At 43.3% G+C, this 20,534-nt stretch overlaps 1 protein-coding gene and 1 long non-coding RNA gene across 3 annotated transcripts in view; one reads left to right on the top strand and one right to left on the bottom strand.

The window, feature by feature from the left end:
• The window catches only part of SLC4A1 (solute carrier family 4 member 1 (Diego blood group)), a 62,754-nt gene extending 42,473 nt beyond the window's left edge, over window positions 1–20,281 (bottom strand). Inside the window, exons 1-5 of one of the 2 annotated variants that reach the window (XM_077252523.1) lie at window positions 20,148–20,281; window positions 14,549–14,637; window positions 11,950–12,031; window positions 10,222–10,273; window positions 9,731–9,828 (exon numbers count right to left, since the gene is read on the bottom strand). In XM_077252523.1, the coding sequence (XP_077108638.1) occupies window positions 9,731–9,828; window positions 10,222–10,273; window positions 11,950–12,031; window positions 14,549–14,566 (250 nt within the window). In that variant the 5' untranslated portion in view covers window positions 14,567–14,637; window positions 20,148–20,281. The remainder of the gene's footprint in view (window positions 1–9,730; window positions 9,829–10,221; window positions 10,274–11,949; window positions 12,032–14,548; window positions 14,638–20,147) is intronic. The other variant, XM_077252524.1, reaches the window with a different exon arrangement.
• On the top strand, window positions 6,559–11,909 carry LOC143765653 (uncharacterized). Its single transcript, XR_013213439.1, has 2 exons — window positions 6,559–6,689; window positions 11,079–11,909. It is a non-coding gene; the product is annotated as an uncharacterized LOC143765653 (long non-coding RNA).
• Window positions 20,282–20,534: the final 253 nt, after the last annotated feature.

Here is a 20,534-nt window from a genome sequence, read left to right as displayed (position 1 = left end):
GATGTAAGGGTATTCATGGGGACGTACCTTTGGTTTCTATTTCGTCGTCCATTCCCTCTGAAGTCCCTGAGTTCCTCTCTGATTATCAAGACGTCTTTGACGAACCCAAGCTTGGGTCGTTACCTCCGCACCGTGAGTGCGATTGTGCCATAGATTTGATACCGGGTTGTAAATATCCAAAGGGTCGTTTGTTTAATTTGTCTGTGCCGGAACATGCTGCTATGCGGGAATATATAAAGGAGTCTTTGGAAAAGGGACATATTCGTCCATCTTCTTCTCCCTTGGGAGCTGGGTTTTTCTTTGTCTCAAAAAAAGACGGCTCTTTGAGACCATGTATTGATTATCGGCTTCTGAATAAGATCACTGTTAAGTATCAATACCCATTGCCATTGCTTACTGATTTGTTTGCTCGTATAGAGGGTGCTAAGTGGTTCTCTAAAATTGATCTTCGTGGGGCGTATAATTTGGTGCGGATCAGGCAGGGGGATGAGTGGAAGACCGCATTTAATACGCCCGAGGGCCACTTTGAGTATTTGGTCATGCCTTTTGGTCTTTCTAATGCCCCTTCAGTTTTCCAGTCTTTTATGCATGATATTTTCCGCGATTTTCTGGATAAATTTATGATAATATATCTGGATGATATTCTGATTTTTTCTGATGACTGGGACTCTCATGTCCAGCAGGTCAGGAGAGTTTTTCAGGTTCTGCGGTCTAATTCTTTATGTGTGAAGGGGTCTAAGTGCGTTTTTGGGGTCCAGAAAATTTCCTTTTTGGGGTATATTTTTTCTCCCTCTTCCATTGAGATGGATCCCGTCAAGGTGCAAGCTATTTGTGACTGGACTCAGCCCTCCTCTCTTAAGGGTCTTCAGAGATTTTTGGGCTTTGCCAACTTTTACCGCCGATTTATTGCTGGTTTTTCGGATGTCGTTAAACCACTGACTGATTTGACCAGACAAGGCGCTGATGTTGCTAATTGGTCCCCTCATGCTGTAGAGGCCTTTCAGGAGCTTAAGCGCCGTTTTGCCTCTGCCCCTGTGTTGCGTCAGCCTGATGTGAATCTGCCTTTTCAGGTTGAGGTTGACGCTTCGGAGATCGGAGCTGGGGCAGTGTTGTCGCAGAAAGGTTCCGACTGCTCCGTCATTAGGCCTTGTGCCTTCTTTTCTCGCAAATTTTCGCCCGCAGAGCGGAATTATGATGTTGGGAATCGGGAGCTTTTGGCCATGAAGTGGGCGTTTGAGGAGTGGCGCCATTGGCTCGAGGGGGCTAGACATCAGGTGGTGGTATTGACTGACCACAAAAATTTGATTTATCTTGAGACTGCCAGACGCCTGAATCCTAGACAGGCGCGCTGGTCTTTATTTTTTTCTCGCTTTAATTTTGTGGTGTCATACCTACCGGGTTCTAAGAATGTTAAGGCAGATGCCCTTTCTAGGAGTTTTGACCCGGACTCTCCTGGTAATTCTGAACCCACAGGTATCCTTAGGGAGGGAGTAATTTTGTCGGCCGTTTCTCCTGATCTGCGGCGGTCCTTGCAAGAGTTTCAGGCGGATAGACCGGATCGTTGTCCGCCTGATAGACTGTTTGTTCCGGATGATTGGACCAGCAGAGTCATCTCTGAGGTACATTCTTCTGCATTGGCAGGTCATCCCGGAATTTTTGGTACCAGGGATTTGGTGGCAAGATCCTTCTGGTGGCCTTCTCTGTCACGAGATGTGCGAGTCTTTGTGCAGTCATGTGACGTTTGTGCTCGGGCCAAGTCTTGTAGTTCTCGGGCTAGCGGACTGCTGTTGCCCTTGCCTATTCCTAAGAGGCCTTGGACACACATCTCGATGGATTTTATTTCAGATCTGCCTGTTTCCCAGAAGATGTCTGTCATCTGGGTGGTCTGTGACCGTTTCTCTAAAATGGTCCATTTGGTTCCTCTGCCCAAGTTGCCTTCTTCTTCTGAGTTGGTTCCTCTGTTTTTTCAGAATGTTGTCCGATTGCACGGTATTCCTGAGAATATTGTTTCTGACAGAGGTACCCAATTTGTGTCTAGATTTTGGCGGGCATTCTGTGCTAGGATGGGCATAGATTTGTCTTTTTCGTCTGCTTTTCACCCTCAGACTAATGGCCAGACCGAGCGGACTAATCAGACCCTTGAGACATATCTGAGGTGTTTTGTCTCTGCTGACCAGGATGATTGGGTTGCTTTTTTGCCATTGGCAGAGTTCGCCCTCAATAATCGGGCCAGTTCTTCCACCTTGGTGTCCCCGTTTTTCTGTAATTCGGGGTTTCACCCTCGATTTTCCTCCGGTCAGGTGGAATCCTCGGATTGTCCTGGAGTGGATGCGGTGGTAGAGAGATTGCATCACATTTGGGGGCAGGTTATGGACAATTTGAAGTTGTCCCAGGAGAAGACTCAGCGTTTTGCCAACCGTCATCGTCGTGTTGGTTCTCGGCTTTGTGTTGGAGATTTAGTGTGGTTGTCTTCTCGTTTTGTCCCTATGAGGGTCTCTTCTCCTAAGTTTAAACCTCGGTTCATCGGCCCTTATAGAATATTGGAGATTCTTAATCCTGTTTCTTTCCGTTTGGACCTCCCTGCGTCCTTTTCCATTCATAACGTTTTTCATCGGTCGTTATTGCGCAGGTATGAGGTACCTGTTGTACCTTCAGTTGAGCCTCCTGCTCCGGTGTTGGTTGAGGGTGAGTTGGAGTACGTTGTGGAGAAAATTTTGGACTCTCGTGTTTCCAGACGGAAACTCCAGTATCTGGTCAACTGGAAGGGTTACGGCCAGGAGGATAATTCTTGGGTCAATGCATCTGATGTTCATGCTTCTGATCTTGTTCGTGCCTTCCATAGGGCTCATCCTGGTCGCCCTGGTGGATCTGGTGAGGGTTCGGTGCCCCCTCCTTGAGGGGGGGGTACTGTTGTGAATTTGGATTCTGGGCTCCCCCGGTGGCCGCTTGTGGAATTGGACTTGTCATCCTCTTTCCTGTTTCACCTGATTCCATCAGTAGTGGGTGTCGCTATTTAAGCTCATTTCTCTGGTGGTTTCTTGCCGGTCAACAATGTTATCTGATGCCTCTCAGTGCTTGTTCCTGCTTCTAGACTACTACTAGATAAGTTGGACTTTTGTCCATGTTTTGTTTTGCCTATCTGTTCCAGTTCACAGCTGAAGTTTTGTTACTGTGTCTGGAAAGCTCTCGTTGATCAGGGATTGCTACTCTGGCGTTATGAGTTAATGCCAGAGTTTAAGGTAATCTCTGGATGGTGTTTTGTTAGTGTTTTTCTGCTGACCATGAAAGTATACTATCTGTCTTCTGCTATCTAGTAAGCGGACCTCAAATTTGCTAAGACTATTTTCCTGCTGCGTTTGTTGTTTCATCTGAACTCACCGTCATTATATGTGGGGGGCTACTGTCTTCTTTTGAATATTTCTCTAGAGGTGAGCCAGGTCTTATATTTCCCTCTGCTAGCTATTTAGGTCTTAGGCCAGAGCTGGGCATCTAGCGATAAATAGGAAATGCTACCTGGCTATTTCTAGTTGCGCGGCAGGCTTAGTTCATGGTCAGTATAGTTCCATCTTCCGAGAGCTTGTCCCTCTATAGGCTTGCTATGATCTCTGCCTGCAGAGATCATGACAGCACATAGTAGATGTACAGACATGCTACAAGTACCTCGGCATCCCACAGGGATGCGGTAACCATGATGAGGAGGCAAGGAAAGCAGCAACATCCAAATACCATCAAAGGGTAAGACAGGTCCTGAAGAGCCAGCTCAATGGGAAGAATAAAATCCGTGCCAGTTATCAGATACACTGCTGGCATAGTGTGCTGGCCCAAAGCAGAGATGGAAGCTGCAGATGTGAAGACACGAAAGCTCCTCACAATGCATTGAGGTCTCCACCCTAAGTCTAACACCCAAAGATTGTATATCGACATAAAGGAGGGTGGTCGAGGCTTGATAAGCATCCAAGCCACCATCATGGATAAAACAAAGAGTATCCAAGAATACATCAGAAAAATGGCACCAAAAGATGAGATGTTGAGAGAAAGTCTAAGGCAGCAACAACAACAGATCTGGAAGGAAGAACAGGAACATGAAGCGCCATAGCAAGACAAGCCGCCGCATGGGATGTACCATCGACAGATAATGGAGGTGGCTGACACGGAGAAATCCTACCAATGGCTGGAGAAAGCTGGACTCCGAGACAACACAGAGGCACTAATCATAGCGGCACAAGAGCAAGCACTAAGTACCAGATCCATAGAAGCAGGAATCTACCACACAAGACAAGACCCAAGGTGCAGATGTAACACCCCAGGTAACCGGTTGTTACAGTGGCATTGCTTTCCTCACAGGGAGAGTGATGTCATGCCTGGAAGCAAGGAAGGATCCCTTTATTAGGTATTCAGCACATACAACACTGTTCTGACTCCAGGCCAGAAGGGGGAGCTCTGAACCCGGTTTCAGGGGAGCTTAACTAGATAATATATATTCTGGTCTGGAGGAGGAGATGGTCAGTCTGTCGGAGGGAGAAACAGAGAGAGGAGTCTGACAGAGCAGAGTGGAAGCAGACGGAGAGAGTCTGAGAAGAAAGCTGGGGCCGTGCAGCCACATGAGGTGCTGCAGCTCCTGGAAGAAATGAGAACAGAGCAGTCAGTAGGAGACTGAGAGGTAAAGTGGAGCGCAGGAGAGTAAAGAGCTGGAGGGAAGCAAGCTGCGACTGAACTTCCTCCAAGCTGAAGCGCAGATATCGGTAGCCGGAAGACCGAGGTTGTGGGGGTAACTTCATGCCCCATGGCAGAAACCGGTGGACAGCAGATTGCAGGTCTCCTGTCCACCATTAACACCCGAAGGCACAGTAGCACCGAGAACCTGGCGTCATCTGAGAGACCCTGTATAAAGGCTACCTGTCATGCGGGTATTGTCCTACCAGCAAGGGGGACAGAGAAAGAACGTGAGGACCTTGTGTGAGGCCTAAAACAGCAAGGGACTACAATGCAGCACTAGAAGGAAGGCTTCCAACCCCACCTGGTTAGAGGGATTCCAGATTTGAATCCAAGCCGGCCGGACCATACCAGTACCTGTGATCCGGTACCCTGGACTGTCGCTGCCTGAACTCTACAGTAAAAAGGTAAAGAGATTGAAACTTTGTGTCCTCTGTTTATTTCTGGCACCACACCATCTTTGCCAAATACACCGGGAGCCTTGGGGACCCAGCTTCACCAGTGGGAAGCCATATCATCCCAGCTGCCATAACATCACCCCAGTGGACCCCTTTAAGCAGCGTCAGTCACCCCTGACTGAATACCACAAGTAGCGTTACGAACAAACTTTACAAACTTTATTTCCCATTTACTGCTACCCCTTTTATTGGATGCCCAATGCCACGGACCGGGTCACTGCCACCGTGACACATCCCTGTAAGAACCGGCCCGGTACCGAGTATCCCTAGGCCCTGGCGGGTGCTCCACAAACTATGCAAAGAAACCTCAGAAACCGTCCAACACATAGTGGCAGGGTGCAAAATGCAAGCAGGAACAACATATACCGAACGCCACAACCAAGTAGGGGGGATTGTATACAGGAAGATCTGCACAGCATATGGGCTAAGTCCCCCTAAGTCCAAGTGGCAGACCCCAGAAAAAGTGGTGGAGAATGAAAGGGCTAAAATCCTGTGGGACTTCAAGATCAAGACGAATAAGCAGGTGTTGGCTAACCAACCAGGCAGTGTGATAGTAGACAAGGATCAGAAGACAGCAATGATAACAGATGTGGCAGTTCCAAGTGACAGCAACATCAGAAAGAAGCTGGAGAAATACCAGGGCCTCAAAGAAGAACTGGAGAAGATGTGGAAGGTGAAGGCAACAGTGATTCCAGTGGTGATAGGAGAACTTGGAGCAGTGACCCCTAAGTTGGAAGAATGGAGAATGGCTACAACAGATCCTAGGAGCAACACCTGAGCTCTCTGTCCAGAAAAGAAAAGCGCAATGCTGGGAACAACTAAGATCCTGCGCAGAGCCCTCAAACTCCCAGGCCTCTGGTAGAGGACTCGAGAATGAGAAAGGACAACAAAGACCACTCGAGTGGGGGTGTCCGTTTCTTTATTTTGGAAATGAGAAAAAACTGATGTTACACTAATGGTAAAAATGGGCATAAGGACCAAAGATGGCAGAAAATGAGATACAGCGCATTGATTAAAAATGGTACTTTTTTTCTCATACGCAAAAAAAAAAAAATGGTTATCTGCACGAGGCCTAAATCTGAGATCCCACGGCAACATTTTGAATGCGATGTGCTGAGGCTTTCTTTTCGCAGTTGCTAGATTGTATATACACATATAAGGCAAACCCATATCACAGTGGGCTTTCTCAGGCGGTCATTACTCATGGAAGCACTGGCCTAAGGCTGCAGTCACACATTGCATCCGCATGTAGCCAGGAACCATGCAAACATGGCGATGGCCAACATTTGCAAAAAAAAAAAAATGCAGCTTCTTGTTAACAGCTGAAATAGCCAATTGGCCACTAATAATGAAAGCTTTTAGCTGCAGGCAATTTTGGCCACTATGTGTGAACACAGCCTTAACAAAATATTGCATTTTCAGCAATCTGCATTAATTGATGACACCAGAGACCACAAGCCTGAACTCCACCCATGACCATGCATGGAACAGACACTGGGCTGGAAACTAATGTCTGAGGTATCTACAAGCTTGTCACTTTGTGTAATTTCATCTTGTGTAATACGGGAACACACTGAGGGGGCAGAATGACAGTGAAGACCAATCCGCCATAGAAATAAGCTAAGATGTGAAGCTCCTGGGCCCCAATACAGGATGTGTACCCGGACCTCATATCTGTAGCTCTGCTTTCCCCACGTGGGGGCAGAAGGACCTTTTGGGCCCCCCTGGTTGAAGTCTCAGCAGCTTTCAAATGGATTATTAGAAACGCAGTGTAATGGAATGACTTATTGCTAATGGCCGTGCACGGCTTCTTGTATAAGGTTATTATAGCTCCCAACAAGTGAAGGCCGAAATAAGCAGTAAGGCTACGTTCCCACGGTGAGTTTTGGAGGATTTTTTTTCCGCTGCTTTTTTTTTCGAAAAAAAAAAAATGCACTAAACCAATTTTAATTTATGGGTGCAGAAACCTTAAAGGGCATTTAACCCTTGCAGTAGCCATAGGATGAATCCTTACACCGAGTTGAATTTGTCTGCGCCATTGCCTATGTTGGCAGCATGACAATTGTATATTACATTGGAAGATAGGCCCCATGTGTGAGCAGTGTGGATGGTTGGAGCGTGGCGATGTTTTGTGGTCCCACTGAGAATGAATGGGTGGGGGGTGGACATGCTCGACCCCTGCTCCATTCAGACGAGACTTTTGAGAGCCCCGTTTTACGGATGGTGTTGGGTCTAAGTGGGCAAACATGTATCTATCCCCTTGGGGGCAGAGGCTACCCTGTGCACTGGTTGGGGCCAGATGCAACATTCTTTTACTTCTAAAAATGTTGTTGCTGAGTGGCCCCCCACTACTCTGGGCCCCTGTGCAGCTTCACAGGCTACATGTCTGCCCCTGATATAACATACCTGACCGTGCAGCTGCCATTGTGACGTATTATATGGATTACCCTTGGAGCCCTGATAAATGCATTGGGAGAAGGATGGGTAAGTGATCAGGTCACCTGAGCTCGGCCCTGGGCGACCATTCCACTTGTCCTGTTACCTGCAGGCGGCTCATAAAACCATTGGATTATGATGTGCTCTGTATAAACAGGCTTTGTGTATACGTATACAGCATATAAGTGGGGGAACGCGCTGGATATATGTGTAGTATGTATGCTGTATACACACCACATCTCATAAGCTAGTGGACCGAGGCCATATTTGTCATGCTAGTCCTCTTATTTAGTGACACTTAACTACACATATTCTTGGGATATTTTATGTTCTGTAAAATTGATTCTATCAGTTTCCTAATACTCATTGTAGCTTTAAACAATATAAACAGCTTGAGTACTTTTCAATTAAATGACCTATAGGGGGCGCTGTTCCCGAGTTTACATGGACGTTATTAATAGGAGGAGCGCTGTAATGGTCACTGAGGCTGAGTATAGGCCGACACTGCCTGACTTGTGGGGGGATAAATCCGTAATCCCTGCTGATACTCAGATTTCTGCTGCTGATTTGCAGTTTTCACTTGTTCTGAGCCACAGGAGTATTAGGCTCGTCATCATTCAATGCGAATGCGGCTAATTCTTTTTTTTTTTCTGTGCTGAAAACGCATAAAATTAGCACGCAACTTATTTCTGAAATTTTTTGTTCTGCAGCGGGGCCACAAAATCAGTGAGTAAATTCTGCATTACATGGGCTGTGAAAATCCTGTGCACATTTATTGGATGCAGACTATGGTTAGATTTCAGTGCAGAATCCCACCAGTGTGAACACAGCCTTACAGCTCCGAGGGCTCGCCTCCTACATCGCTTCTGGGGACAAAGATCTCTATAATAGGGAATCTGATAGGATGTGGGAAACCTCTGTATTCCTAATATGAAATCTGAGGCACGAAGAGCCAGTAGACATTTATGGGTGTCATATCCCTGATCTGTAGAATATGAAGGTTATACGCTGAGACGCAAGGAGGCTTTAGGATAGAGGTACACAATATAGCAAGGCCCCCAATCTACTTTTACCTTCCACCTCATCCAGACTGATAACTAAGTGGATAATGAATGGGTGGGAATATTGTAATAATCGGAAGAGAAACTCAAAAACCAACCAAGCCAAACATGAGTATAGAAGATTTTTTTCTGGCAAATTCTGTTGCTTCCATCTTGACAAACATTGAAGAAATGTTTTGAAGCTACACATCTCATCCTCCTTCATAGAGTCAGCATGAAATAAGTCCATGATAATGGGGATATCAGAAGTATCCATCACTTTGTCTGGTCAGATTGAGGGATTGGTGTTCCAAAAGGATCAGAATTTGAGCAGATTCCTCCAAAAACTGGAGTCTGGTTGTGTTGACAGCCTTAAACCACTTGTAACCAATCGAAATAGGCATCTGATAAATAACAGATCTGTATTCCATATCTAGTGGCTTCATGAATGGTCCTAGACATGAGGCGATGTTCCGTCATCACGAAATGACTGATCTGATTCTCCAGCCTAGACTCTGTTGTGGTGGCTCCTGCAGCATCTATCATGGCTTTGCTCTAGTGAAGCCTTCCGACTTGTACCAGATTGGGGTACTCAATGTATTTATTGGCTTTGCTTTTTGCCAGCCTTTATGCAACTCTATTGCCACCTAAAGTACACTAAGATTACCCATTTATACTGCAAACAGTTCATTTTGAATCCTGCCCCTGGGCCTATAGTGTGCCCAGGTCATGTTTCTAGGATCTTCTCACTAAATCAGTGGCTTGTATATTCATAGGACATATGCTGCAATTAGGGTTCTTCTTACTGGTGCATACATAACCGATTTACCAATGTAATTTTACACTAATAAGAGGCAGAACCATGGGTTGAAGGCCTTGGAGCATCTAACAATGAGCTACAATCCTATTAAAATTGGAACCTAAAGGTAGTTTTGATAGCAGTGTGGGATGTGGTGGTGACTCAAAATAAGTGCCATCTGCTTATGTTATGCTAATGAAAGCTGAGGCTCACTGCTCATTGCCAAGCAATAAGTGACTCAACCTGAACTCTGGACAGAAGACCAAATGATAGAAGTCACCTACTTCTTCTCCCACGGTATCGTCCTCCCTTCCCTCTGTCTTCCTTCTGCCTCCTCCTTTCCAGATTATATGATCCTCGGATCCTCCAATCTGTTGACCGTCTGAAAAACAGACTCGCAGGAGGAGAGCAGGAGATTGTAATATCTCATTTTGTTGCTTTTGGACCCCCCAATCTGTTTTTTTTTTTTTTTAACCATTTTAAGGCATATAATTCTATGGATTGTACTATGTACATACATTCTACTCTTATTAGGATTGAGGGAAGTATCTTAGTTCTGTTGGCTATGATCACTATGGGTGGCCAATATGGTAAAAATTACACAGGTAATTATGACATTTCTTGGGAGGGGGGTGTAGGAGTCATCCATTGTAGACAACCATGGATCTTACTTTAGGGAACATTGGTATCAATGACTCACCCAGAATTGGTGACTGGCTTGTGACTAGAGGAATATTTTTTCATGGTTAGTCCTAAAATTGTCATGCAAACTCACCTAATGAATTTGTAAAGTTTTGCCTTCCTCTTCTCCTCCTGTTGACTTTGTCCTACACAAAGCAAAGACTATGCTATAATATGTCCTGATCCTGAGAACTACTGACCGTCTTCCATAATATCATATCCTTATGGCCTCAGACAGTCCTGACAACAAAGTCAATCAAGGTGGCAGAGTTCCATTTTTGGGGTTCTTCTTGAGTCTGGCTCTACCAATATTGGTGACATAGAATATATGGCTCCTCTGCATTAACCTACTTTCTAGTGTATTTTACTGATGGTCTTACTGCAGTAGAGAAATAATATAATTTTGATATTAAAAACTGATGGGTCCTTTTCAGATGTGTGAAGGAGCCCTATGGAATAAATCGTTGTGTTCTGCCATTTTGACATCCATATGGATATGCTAAATTTGTCTTGGTTTCTTCAAGTATCCAAAGATACAGCATGAAAAGAACAGTCCGCTCTCCTGACATGACTATTTTAGCAAATATCATTTCTAGAACATCTTTTGTTATAATTCTGTGTTGTGTTGTTGATGACTATGACAACTAGACCTAGGTATTACCAGCTGGGGCGTGTCCATACAGTCTCACACTGTCCAATCAATGCTGAGACATCAGACTTTGCAGGGATACACCCCTTTGACAAGGCGATTGGTAACACCCAGTTGTCAATTTCTTCATACATTTCTTGGAGGAATAACAGGGGGACGGCACAACACAGGGAACAAAGAAAATATGCGCCAGGATAGTTGTTTTCTTGGGAATACAATTATTCACTAAAATGGACATGTCAGGAAAGGTGACGAAAAATGAAATGGATTCCCCTAATTTGTTTTCCTTTTCTCTTTGCTAGGTCTTTTATGGACTTTTATTAATAATATCCAAAGAAGCAAAGATGCATCAAAGACTATACAGATGTTAATTTACAGCAACTACAATGCTGCGCTGAAAGGATTGATGCTTCTTGGACATTTAAGGCATGTTACCCCTCCAATCGATGGCAAGAACAAGCATCCATATAAGGAGTCTTTCTCCACTGAAGTCTATGGGAGTAATGGAATCTGCAAAGCAGCTTGCTTGAGAATCTGGGATTCCACTTTTTCCGATAAGTTAGGGTCAGACTAACCCAACCACCACCTATCGGAAATGAATAATTTCCTGTGATTAAGCTAAAATGTCTAAAGTTGAAAATCTTTTGAAGGATATGGGAAACCTCTACAAATATATTAGGAAAGTGACTCAAAAAGAAAGACAAGTTTAAAGTGTCATTGTAACAAGTGCTTCCTTTAGATGCTGGGGCGTCCCATTACTAACATGCAAGGCTTGATTTCCTTACCCACCAGGTTTCCATTGGCGCACTATAGACTATATCAGCAGCCATGGAGACATGTACAGTTCTGGTTGGCAGCAGCCACCAATAGAGGGAGCTCAGGAGCCTTCTGCATAAGATAATACAAAGAGTTCTGTAATACAATAGTATGCAGTGCTCCCCCTAGTGGTGGCTGCTGGAAACCAGAATATCATTTACCACTTCATATGTGCATTGATTTTGGATCCCTGTTACTAAAAGAGAGTTCAAAACACTAGAAAAGTATATGAAATGGCACCAGAAAAAAAATTGTGATCAAGGGTGGACAATCTCTTTTAAATAGTTTTTTCATAAAACCAGTATATTTCATTTGGATTTCTGTCTGTACGTAATTGTAAATGTGCTTGTTACTTACGATCTCCACTGCCTATGGTTTCCTCTGGATCATCGAAGCCTGCAGTATCCAGTGCTTCTTCCAAGTCTTTATCATAGTTGAACTTAAAGACAACAACATAATTAAAAAAAGTGTAACCCAAACAATAATTCTGCATTAGAAGGATTCTAACCCCCATGTTACAGGCCTGAGGCTGTGCTTTCTATGGATCTAGTAAAGGCTGACTACAGTAGTATAATTGGTGCTCATCAGCTCCAATGTGAAATCTCAAATATGACCCCCGACTATCATGGGTTTTTGCTAGTATTCATCTTTTTAAGAGTCAAAGGGAACTTTTAAGACTTCCCTAGGCTCCAGGACCCGACCATAACTGCACTCAATATAGTTACCCCCCTGGTTTACTATGTGTAGATGTGACATGTTCTTGGGTCAGGTCCAGGGGTCAACTCATTGGCCAACATTTTAAAACAGATGATACATAGAGATCTAGCCTGAAGTTCCTGGGCCCCAATGTAAAAATCTGTAAGAGCCTCCTACAACACACCATGTACAACGTGTCTTCCTATGCGTCCAAAGAGTTTATGGTGTGATTATGGCTGCGCTCCAGGTGCTTATATATACAGTATGTTTTTTGGAAATACCCTTTGGCCACCGAATCTTTACTTGCATTGTTTGTCACTTTTTTGTTTTGTGGTTTTCGTTGCCATTTTTTGCACGAAATTCTTCAAAAATGGTGCACGTGCTTCATGCTTTCATATATCTAATAACTGTTGGACACAGTAATGTTTCTGCCTTGAAATGAGGTTTATTGTACTAACAGAAAATGTGCAATCTGCATTCAAACAAAATTTGACAGGTGCATAAGTATGGGCACCTCACCAGAAAAGTGACATTAATATTTAGTAGATCCTCCTTTTGCAAAAATAACAGTCTCTAGTCTCTTCCTGTAGCTTTTAATGAGTTCCTGGATGAAGGTATTTTTGACCATTCCTCTTTACAAAACAATGCCAGTTCAGTTAAGTTTGATGGTCGCCGAGCATGGACAGCCCTCTTCAAATGATCCCACAGATGTTCAATGATATTCAGGTCTGAGGACTGGGATGGCCATTCCAGAACAGTGTAATTGTTCCTCTGCATGAATGCCTGAGTAGATTTGGAGCGGTGTTTTGGATCATTCTCTTGCTGAAAGATCCATCCCCTGCGTAACTTCAACTTTGTCACTGATTCATGAACATTATTGTCAAGAATCTGCTGATACTGAGAGGAGTCCATGCGTCCCTCAACTTTAACAAGATTCCCGGTGCCGGCATTGGCCACACAGCCCCAAAGCATGATGGAACCTCCACCAAATTTTACTGTGGGTAGCAAGTGTTTTTCTTGGAATGCTGTGTTTTGCCGCCATGCATAACGCCTTTTTGTATGACCAAACAACTCAATCTTGTTTCATTAGTCCACAGGACCTTCTTCCAAAAAGAAATTGGCTTCTCCAAATGTGCTTTTGCATACCTCAGTTGACTCTGTTTGTGACGTGCTTGCAGAAACGGCTTCTTTCGCATCACTCTCCCATACAGCTTCTCCTTGTGCAAAGTGCGTTGTATAGTTGACCGATGCACAGTGACACCATCTGCAGCAAGTTGATGCTGCAGCTTTCTGGAGGTGGTCTGAGGATTGTCCTTGCCTGATCTCACCATTCTTCTTCTCTGCCTTTCTGATGTTTTTCTTAGCCTGCCACTTCTGGCCTTAACAAGAACTGTACCTGAGTTCTTCCATTTCCTTACTATGTTCCTCACAGTGAAAATTGACAGGTTAAACCTCTGAGACAGCTTTTTGTATCCTTCCCCTGAACAACTATGTTGAATAATCTTTGTTTTCAGATCATTTGACAGTTGTTTTGAGGAGCCCATGATGCCACTCTTCAGAGGAGATTCAAACAGGAGAACAACTTGCAAGTGGCCACTTTAAATAGCTTTTCTCATGATTGCATACACCTGGCTATGAAGTTCAAAGCTCAATGAGGTTACAAAACCCAAAAAAGTGCTTTAGTAAGTCAGTAAAAAGTAGGTAGGAGTATTTAAAACAAGAAAATGATAAGGGTGCCCATACTTATGCACCTGTCAAATTTTGTTTGAATGCAGATTGCACATTTTCTGTTAGTACAATAAACCTCGTTTCAAGGCAGAAACATTACTGTGTCCAACAGTTATTAGATATATGAAACTGAAATAGCTGTTGCAAAAAAAAACAATTTTTCTAAAACCTTAAGCTTAAGATTAATAGGGGTGCCCAAACTTTTTCATATAACTGTGTATATATATATATATAATATATATATAACTCCGGGGGAACTGGAGTACATGGAGTACAGTTATGTAAAAATGTTGGAACTTTTTGAATAGTCACATTTGAGGGATCGGTCTAAAACATCTGAATAAGCCACATTGTTGTAAAATGCAGTAAATTAGCTAAACAACCAAGGACAGCTTTAAACAAAGGCCCAAATCTCCAAATTTGTTGCTAATTAAAATGCCACTATTTGAAATCTATTCAAGCGGAAAATGTAATGAGGAATCGGGCCCTTAATTTCCGTTGGCTTGGACAGTGAAGACCTGACTTTTCTTACCTCTCCTTTAGACGTCATTCTGTCCACTGGTTATTTCCCTGCCTGCTCCAGTATCCAATGAGTGGTGACCATAACACAAGGCCTGGGACCTATGTGGGTAAGACAATGGTGTTAGCAAAATATACTGTGTACATCTCTTCCTGATCACTCAATTAACCCTTTACTCAATCTTACAAGTCGGATCTACCCTACCATCCACCATTGATTCTTCAATTATCTGTGAGTCTTACATACTTCAGCCTAACCTTGGTGTCCTTATTATTATGTCCTTGCTCCTCTGTAACTTATCATTTTGGAATATGGTGTGGATAGAATTAACATATAGGCTGTAATGGTAGACAGAGACAGAAGACATATTTAGGGAAAGTATGACCTAAAGTTTAATAAATTGCCATTAACCTGCAGATATGGAGTTAATAACGTAGTAAAGCACTGTATCCGCCACACTGAAAGCCCAAACACTGTGAGGAAATTAACTTTATTGCTCCCATCAGTCTCCAGCTTTCAGTCATAGAGGTGCAGCCTGCGCAGCTTCATCAAATGAACATAATACACAGCAAAATCAAAACGACATTGCTGTGCACAGGTTCTGTCTTATGTCACTTATTTTAACTGCTTCAGGTTTTGGAAATCTTGAAGTAGTTAAAGGAAGTGACATTCTCATTCTTCAAGCAACTCCCGCAATTTAGCCGCCTACTCTGTATACTTAACAGTATAATGTGAGAGCCGCTGGCAGCGAAGCCGCCTCAGGGAGACAACTGTGGTGTATTTTTTAAGCAGCTGCGCCTGGGAAATTTTGGTGGCTGTGCCAGTGATTAGATGATGTATGCACATACCCCAAATTTCTATTGAAAAAACATTTACATTCCAGAAACTCAGGAAAAAAACTCACTGTGAACCCAAAATAGGGCCGGGTTCACACAATGGCATTTCACACAATTCACGGACTGACTATTGGCATCCCGACCTGAACTTACAGCCTCAGAGACATACATAAGCCTGTAACTCATGGTCGGGAGACAAGCTGCCAGACCAAGCATTGCAGTCTGTTTATGGACCATGAAATAAGTTTGTGTGACCCCAGCCTGTCAGCCAGAAAGTAATATTGAGACATTTGAGCTCGTAAAGGGGTTTTCTCCACAAAGTACATTTTAAACATTAGATCTTGGAATAATTTCCACAATTGGATGTGTTTAAAAAAATGTTCCTGTGCTGAGATATTCTGATAAATGTGCCCCTGCTGTGTAATGTGGAATGGCTGTGTCGGACCGTACAGGAACATGGTCTGATCCTACCACAGCGCCTGGGAAGTGGAGGAAGCAAAAGAGTATACAGGCAGGACAGTATGAGATCACAGCTGCTACTTTCTGTGAGGTAAAACATTTTCCTGCCTGTTTTTAAACAATGTTTTACCTTGCAGAAAGAATCAGCCACTGTCCCATGATTAATGTCTATATACTCTTTTTTTCCTCCCCTGCCCAGGAGCTGTGGTATCATCAGGCCATGTCCCTATACGGTCAGACACAGACATTACACAGTATATAGCAGGGGCACATTTATAAGATTATCTCAGCACAGGGACATTTTTTAACACATCCAATAGTGGAAGTTATTATTATTCAAAGATCAGATTGATTAAAATAAAATGTGCTCATGGGAAAACCCCTTTAAGGCTTGGTGCACACGTTCAGGAAAGTTTGCAGAATTTTCCTCAGCAAATCCGGACTACTTTCGCAGGAAATCCGCTCGCGTTTTTATCCCTTTTTTTTTCAGGCATTTTTTTTTTTCCGATTTTTTTTGCTGATTTTTCCGGAGGTTCCCAATGCAATAATATAGCGGCAAATCCGCGAAAAATCCACAATATTAATGAACATTCTGCGTTTTTTTCCGCGATGCGTTTTTTTTTTGCGGGGAAAAAAAGCAACATGTGCACAAAAATTGCAGAATGCATTAAAATTGATGGGATGCTTAATGTAAGCTTTATAAAAGCATTTTTGCAGCGGAAAACCGCCGAAAAAACGCAAAAAATCCAGAACGTGTGCACATAGCTTAACTCAAGTAGTAACTCAAGATCTGTATAAGAGTGAGTGCTGAATTGTACAGTGTATCCAAGGCCGGGGTCACACTTGCGAGTGTGAGGCGAGAACTCGCATCAATACCTGGCACTGTCACGGGCACTCGGACCGGAGTGTGAGGCTGCATGTATTTCTATGCAGCCGCATACTCTGGTCCTGAGTGCCGGCGGCTGTGCCGGGTATTGATGCGAGAGACTCGCGTGAGTTTCTTGCATCACACTCGCAAGTGTGACCCCGGCCTAACACTACTTGTCTCTTTTCTATCCCCTTATCCAGCACTATGGTGAATTATTGTGATAAATAACCCAGCATCAGACTGAAATCCTTCATTAGAGTGTGGTTCATTTTCTACAAATCTACTACTTGGATCTCCAAGTTCAACCTGCACCCACTCATCAACGCTCAGTGTGCACCATATTTCTCTACAAATTATATATGTAGATTAATTATATATGTGAACTGGTGTGCAAATATGAACAGGTCCAACTAATTTTTGATCTGAAATTCTGAATGTAATGATCCAACACTTATATCCAAGAAGTATTGATTCTCCTAGTGGAGATTGACATGCTCAGCATGCCGAGATGAGGAGACTTAAAGCCGTAATGCTCCTCTGGGAAATATGCTAATTATGCAAATTGTCTCTTCAGAGAGGAAGAGAACTAGAACTCTAGTGCCACCTATTGTTAGTAGCAATCCTACAAGTCAATGTCGACCCTTTAACGAGCTTTGTCACATGACCTAGGATAATAACCAAACCAGAATCTCAATTTGCAGACACTGTGTTTCGGGGTACTGCCCCTCGTCAGTGCAAAGTGGAGATCTGGTTTGGCTGTGTTAGAGACATCCGACCGATATCCAACACTTGGAATACATCTGGCTCCTGTCACATCTACACTGGGTCATGTTGTTTTTCCTATATTCTAGTAAGGGATTCCTGATGTCATACATATTTTTTTGTACAGCAGCATAAGGAGATAACTTTTTTTTTCATGTTTTCTTCACGTCCACTAGTGGACGTCTTTCTCCAAGACTGCTCTGTTACAGCCGATAAGACGATCTCGTAATGGGGAACTCCCTACTACGTGACACCAAAGATAAGGATGGCAGAGGAATCCCCACCACACCCAACTGAGGCATCGAGATGAACCCTAGCATTGCCTCTACTCATCCTCTACCTTCGTCACCATCTGAATTCAATATCTGAAATATCTTGGTTCAGAACAATGCATGAGGTCATAGGAAACCCCTTCAGTATCTGCTTCTATGGACCCATTCAGACCTTGTTTTGCTGTGAGACAGAAACAAGTCAACTATGGTTATTAGCGGCTATTTGCAGCACATTGACACATAACTGTCTCAATAAAAAAAAAATGCTTAGAAATTGTCTATGACCACTTGACTTGCTAAGGGTTAACCACTTGGACATTCCCCTGGTTCTATTTTACATAATTTAATTATCAAGTTGGAGCTTTAAGTACATTAGAAGGTGCATTTTCCTGGTGTTGACCTTCCTATAAGGACCCTAAAGCAGAACATACACTTTGAATAGTGCTGGCTGGACACTTGTTCGACCAACATCTATTCTTCCCAACCCCTTCCCCCACTGTTCTGACGTGTTCGTGTATTTTAAATGGGCAAAGTGGAATATGTGACTGCCACACACACCTGAGAACAAGAGATGGAACTATGAAAATCAACATGCCTGATCCTCTTCTTCCCTGCCATCCTTTTTCAAGAGAGTCAGCACATGCCCATAGACATAAGATAGTGGCTGTCCCGCGGGTTAGCTCAACTTGCTCTAATATGAAAGAACGCATTTACATTGGCCGTCCATGGCCATTAAATGACTGATGGTTGGCCACAAGCAAGCTGATCCATGGTTGTTTAGTAGCTTCATTAGACGGGCCAACTGCATTTCCATGATCATGAAAAGATCCTTAAGAATCATTTCACTAGACAGACTAGTGTATTGCTCATGAGTAAATGTGAAGTGTCAGCTGCTGCAAGCCCATAGCTAGGGAGCTAGATCCTCCAAGAGATTTTAGACCACAAGGGATGATTCACGTTGTAAGGCTACACTGCTGGAAGAAGCTCATTGGCCAATAGTAGATAAAAAAAAGTTTTATTTACCACAACGTGTTTCAACACTTTATTGGTGTCTTTCTCAAGTGAAAAAATGTGTTTTGGACATTTTGGGGTTTTTTTCACTTGAGAAAACCATGCCAGTATGCCACTGAAATGTGTCGTAGTAATAAAAACATTTTTATCTACTCTTGGCCAAAGACTTTTCTTCCAGTAGTGCAGCCTTACAACATAAGTTGTCCCTTCTGGACTTATTAAAATGACACCTGGTAGATAGCCAACAGTTGGCTTGGCAAGAGGTAATGGGCAGGAAGTTTACAAGGTATTGATTCGATTCCATTTGCAGCAAATATGATTGTATAATTGATGGAGAATTTTCATCTATATTCTCTAGTCGTGAGTAGTATTTTAGAGTAATAGCCCCTGACCCCTCAACCCTGACATATAAACATGCTCAGATCTGCTGCTATCACCCGGGCACAGACATTGCATACCAACAGTATCTCTGATCAAGTCACTAAGCAGAATCTATGTTCCGTGAGCAAGGTCAGCAGATATGGGAGGAGAAACGTTGGGTGGAGAGAGGAGACCTATGTGTGATGGGTGCATTATTCAAATTAGAGCGGCAAACATTCTCAATGACACATGGTCCAATATGTAATTAGCACAATCATCATTATCCTAATAACCATGTGATCATGTTACATAAAATGTCATCTACTGGTTTCTCAACATCATTGTCTGATTGGAGGTCCATCTGCTGGACCTAATACTAACACCTAAAATGAAGGGACCATGGCGCCTTGCTTCAGATCTGGGCACAGTGCTTAGTTGCAGGTAGAAGGTGCCACAAACCTGATGAATTATTATATAGAAGTCCCAGCTATCGGTGCCCCCCTAGTTGACTCGTCATCAATGGTTAGGTGGGAAAACCACTATCAAAAGTCTTATGTCTAGTACTAAATAATACTACAACCAATGGGAATTCATGCAATTGGTTGGTGTTGTCATACATGCTATAAATGTTCTTCTTCATTGATACTGAATGTGACAGTTTTTTTTTTACCTACTAAGAATACCAATGGACAAGCATGGATGCAATTAATTGTAAATGTATAACCACTCTCCCAAATAGCTTTCCCAAATCATGAGGTTCACGGACTTCTCAGATGGGATTTTCTTAAATATTTGACTAAATATATGCACATTTTACACAGATCCAGAACTCAGCAGTCTATGACCAATTTTTTTAAGAGATTTGGTCAAGGTTATTTAGATTTCAATGTTTCTTTGAATTTATGGTTCACGACTAATCTCAAACCCCACAGACCAGATCATCCATTCAATAATTCATCATATATGGTTATACTTTTCTGACATAATCATCATTTATACCTATTTATCTCTTGATTTCCCAGGACTCCCCATTTGAAACTTACCTGGATAACCAGTCTTTGCAGGGTCCTGTCCCGCTTCGGGTCTTGCTCTCCTGGGACCAACTGTTTCTTCCAAAACCCTGAGTCACCAAAGTCACTAAGCCTCCTCCCTCTGCCAAAAATTAGCCTTATCTCCCCATACACACAGCTCCCTCAAACCTCCACCTCTTCGCCCCTCCTCTTCTGTGCTCTAGTTCCCAATGCCTTCTCCTTAAAATTGAGGCTCTCTTAACATAATGTATTTTTGGGGGAAGTACTTAATTTTGAGGGTCTCTAGGAATCTAGTACGGCAATTACAGCCTCATTGACCAATAATGATCCCACAAATGGTTGGGGCCTAAACACAAGTTCTTCATTGTCCTTAACATTTCGGTCTGCTATACTTTTATG

This window comes from Ranitomeya variabilis, chromosome 4 (genome assembly GCF_051348905.1).
Source record: "Ranitomeya variabilis isolate aRanVar5 chromosome 4, aRanVar5.hap1, whole genome shotgun sequence".
Taxonomy (NCBI): domain Eukaryota; kingdom Metazoa; phylum Chordata; class Amphibia; order Anura; family Dendrobatidae; genus Ranitomeya; species Ranitomeya variabilis.
Note: the sequence above shows the minus strand (reverse complement) of the source record. Positions and strands in the feature narration are given on the sequence as shown.